This window comes from Laccaria bicolor, genomic scaffold (assembly GCF_000143565.1).
Source record: "Laccaria bicolor S238N-H82 LACBIscaffold_14 genomic scaffold, whole genome shotgun sequence".
NCBI lineage: Eukaryota > Fungi > Basidiomycota > Agaricomycetes > Agaricales > Hydnangiaceae > Laccaria > Laccaria bicolor.
The window spans coordinates 880,947-883,765 of NW_001889885.1; the positions used below are offsets into that span (position 1 = coordinate 880,947).

At 48.8% G+C, this 2,819-nt stretch overlaps 2 protein-coding genes across 2 annotated transcripts; both read left to right on the top strand.

The window, feature by feature from the left end:
• Positions 1 to 437: 437 nt before the first annotated feature.
• Positions 438 to 1,003, top strand: LACBIDRAFT_298688 (uncharacterized protein; the record flags this gene model as incomplete). The annotated part of the gene is made up of 2 exons (XM_001881821.1): positions 438 to 637; positions 691 to 1,003. 2 exons carry the CDS (start codon positions 438 to 440, stop codon positions 1,001 to 1,003), a joined length of 513 nt encoding a protein of 170 aa, XP_001881856.1.
• Positions 1,004 to 1,614: 611 nt separating this feature from the next.
• Positions 1,615 to 2,600, top strand: LACBIDRAFT_327978 (uncharacterized protein; the record flags this gene model as incomplete). The annotated part of the gene is made up of 2 exons (XM_001881822.1): positions 1,615 to 2,283; positions 2,358 to 2,600. 2 exons carry the CDS (start codon positions 1,615 to 1,617, stop codon positions 2,598 to 2,600), a joined length of 912 nt encoding a protein of 303 aa, XP_001881857.1.
• Positions 2,601 to 2,819: the final 219 nt, after the last annotated feature.

Consider the following 2,819-nt stretch of genomic DNA (forward strand, 5'->3'; position numbering starts at 1 on the left):
CGATTGTAGCTCCTGATCCTTGGAACATGGTAAGCTGCAAAAAAACGCGAAAAGAAAGGATCAAAAGTATATAGAAAAGATGGGATGGGGAGGGGACAGGATGATAATATGCTGCTCACCCAGCATTAGTTGATGCAGCGCTCAAGCTCGTCGGAGCACCACTAGCAGCCAACACCATAAGGAACAAGGTAAGCATAGCTACACCCCACTGGTCTGTCGTAACCCTCATATTCGTCGGGGGTAGGCTTGTTCACTACCGATGTTTGCTCGGATCCTAAATGGAGGTCTGCGTGCAAGAAAGGAGGGCATGTGAAGAGGTGATGGAAGAAGTGTTGTCGATGTTCAAGTGCTTGGGCAGCATACATTGAGCAGGGCACAGCATGGTGTGTGCAGAGTAATGAAAATTATTCCCAAGTCCGTTGAAACTCCGACGGCACATGATCATGTTGGATTCTATTCCCTCCCACTGCTCTTTCTTCCCACCACATCGTCTGCGTGCTTTTGTCACCCGTCATTCTCATTCGCCATACTCCCACTCAAATTCTCATTGTGTTACTGGCTTTTCTCTTCCAACTCATTGTGTTACTGGCTTTTCTCTTCCAACTCATGCTCGTGACCTGGCCTACAAATTCCAACAGTGAGCAGCCACCTTTCATTACTACCAACCTCTCAACCGCTCCCCTATGGCAGACAGGTCTGTGTGATGTTCCTGCCCTACACAACCTGTATGCCAACTCTAACAGGTAAGTACCCTTTCCGACGAGGCAACAACAATGTGGACGATCCTGATCGACAACGACCACATGACGATGACCGCTCGATGACGACAGGTAACGACTGCGTGATGACTGCCCCACGACAATGGCACGCCGACCACATGCAACCACGACCACATGCAGCAACATGTGGTGACACAACGTTGGCCAGGATTCACCACCACCCCCATCAACACCAAGGATGGTTCAGCACCCCGTCCCAACACCGACGACAGCTCACCACATAAACAGTAAACACAGCCTCACCACCAGCACCCACGACAGCCCACCACCCCACGCTGTCAGGAGCCCATGACCACTGCTCACAAACACCGACGACAGCCGGACACCACACCAAACACAGTACCCTACCCAGAGTGACAACTGCCCAACAACACACACACCCTCCTCCCCCAACTTGCGAACGTCGACACAGATACCTTCTACCCAACACAATCCCCTTCTATCTCACTGTAGCTATCAATTACCATCATGTAGATATTTCTGCTGTAGCCTTTCTTCAATCAATTCAATGTTACTGTTTGGCTCATTGTGTCAATCTTGAAAGAATTCTCAGCACCCAAAAGATTGAGAAAATGCTACTCTAATTGGACTAATTAGCATATAACCGCAATGTAACTTCACACCAGATGCAGATAATCTCTACTCAGCCATTGGTAACTTCAAGGTAATTTGAGGTAAGAGTTAGGAACCATATTCATACAGGGTAATTTGAGATAATTTGGTAAGAGCATTAATTTCATCTAATCCATTGAATTTTGAAGTTATTTCACCTAATCTTTCAGTTATTAGGGCAGATGAGGAGTTGGGGTTTTTCCTGATGCATCTACCAGTTGCCATGTCCCACAGGCGAGAAACTTTGCCAACAACTCCTAGCCCAGGTCGCAGGACTCGGTCGTTGACTCAGGCTGAACATGAACGTGCCACTCAATCTGTAGAAGCACGGCCTGTTGCCTCTCGAGCTCGAACAAACATGCAATCTGCTCCCTTGACACCTCCTCGGACGGTCCACCAGTATAGCACTGCCCACAATCACTTGCGATTGAGAGCATTAGCAACACCCATACCTTCCTCCAATTTGCCCCCATCTACACCTGAACCTTCAGAGGCTTTGCCAACAAATATTAGCCCAGGCTGCAGGATTCGACTGTGGTTGGCTTGGGTTGGATATGAAAGTGCCACTCGATCCTCAGAAGCAGGGTCTGAACAAGCATCTGCCTCCCGAGTTACAACAAATGCGCATTGTGTTCCCCTGACACCTCCTCGTACAGTCCGCCAGTACAGTGCGGCGCATAATCGCTTGCGACTGGGAGCATTAGCTTTACCCGACTCGTCCTCTGACTTTCCGCCATCTGTGTCTGAATCTTCATTAGCTTCACCCGCCCCTTCCTCTGACTCTGTGCCATCTATGTCCGAATTTCTTCAGTTGACCGGTGTTTTCTCCTCTCCAACCAACATTCCTGCTCAAGCCGCCCCACAAGAAAGTGATCATCAGAAACTACAGCGGGTGAGTACGCTTTATGAATTTCATCGCTTTAATTGATCAAGTGTTGTAGGTTAGCGAGGCTTTCAAGTCCGCAGCTGAGTGTCCAATTTGCACAGGGATCATGGCGAACCCATTTGTGTCAGTATGACATGCCAACTTTCCAATTTCCCCTATTGAGACAAATTTTCCTAGATTACGCTGCCTCCACACTTTTTGTGGCCATTGCATCTGCAGAACGTTTGCCGATCAGGTACAGCCACGTCTTCAGTGTACTGCTGGGTCTCTTTTATCCCACAAAGAACACAAGTATGATTGCCATGCCGTTCCGACGAGCCTGAAGCATCTTCAGGAGACAGTGACTGCCATTCGGTGTCATGGTCAAAGGAAGCCAGAGGACATATTCCTATATGAATGCCCACTCTGCAGGGGCCAAATCCGTGAACAACCTACTCTCAGCCCTTACAAGGCGAGGGCCTTCCTTTCAGATGTTAGGGCTGCTCTCGGATTAGACTTTAGTGACAATGAGATCACCTGCAAGGAGGATGTGGATAGGGATG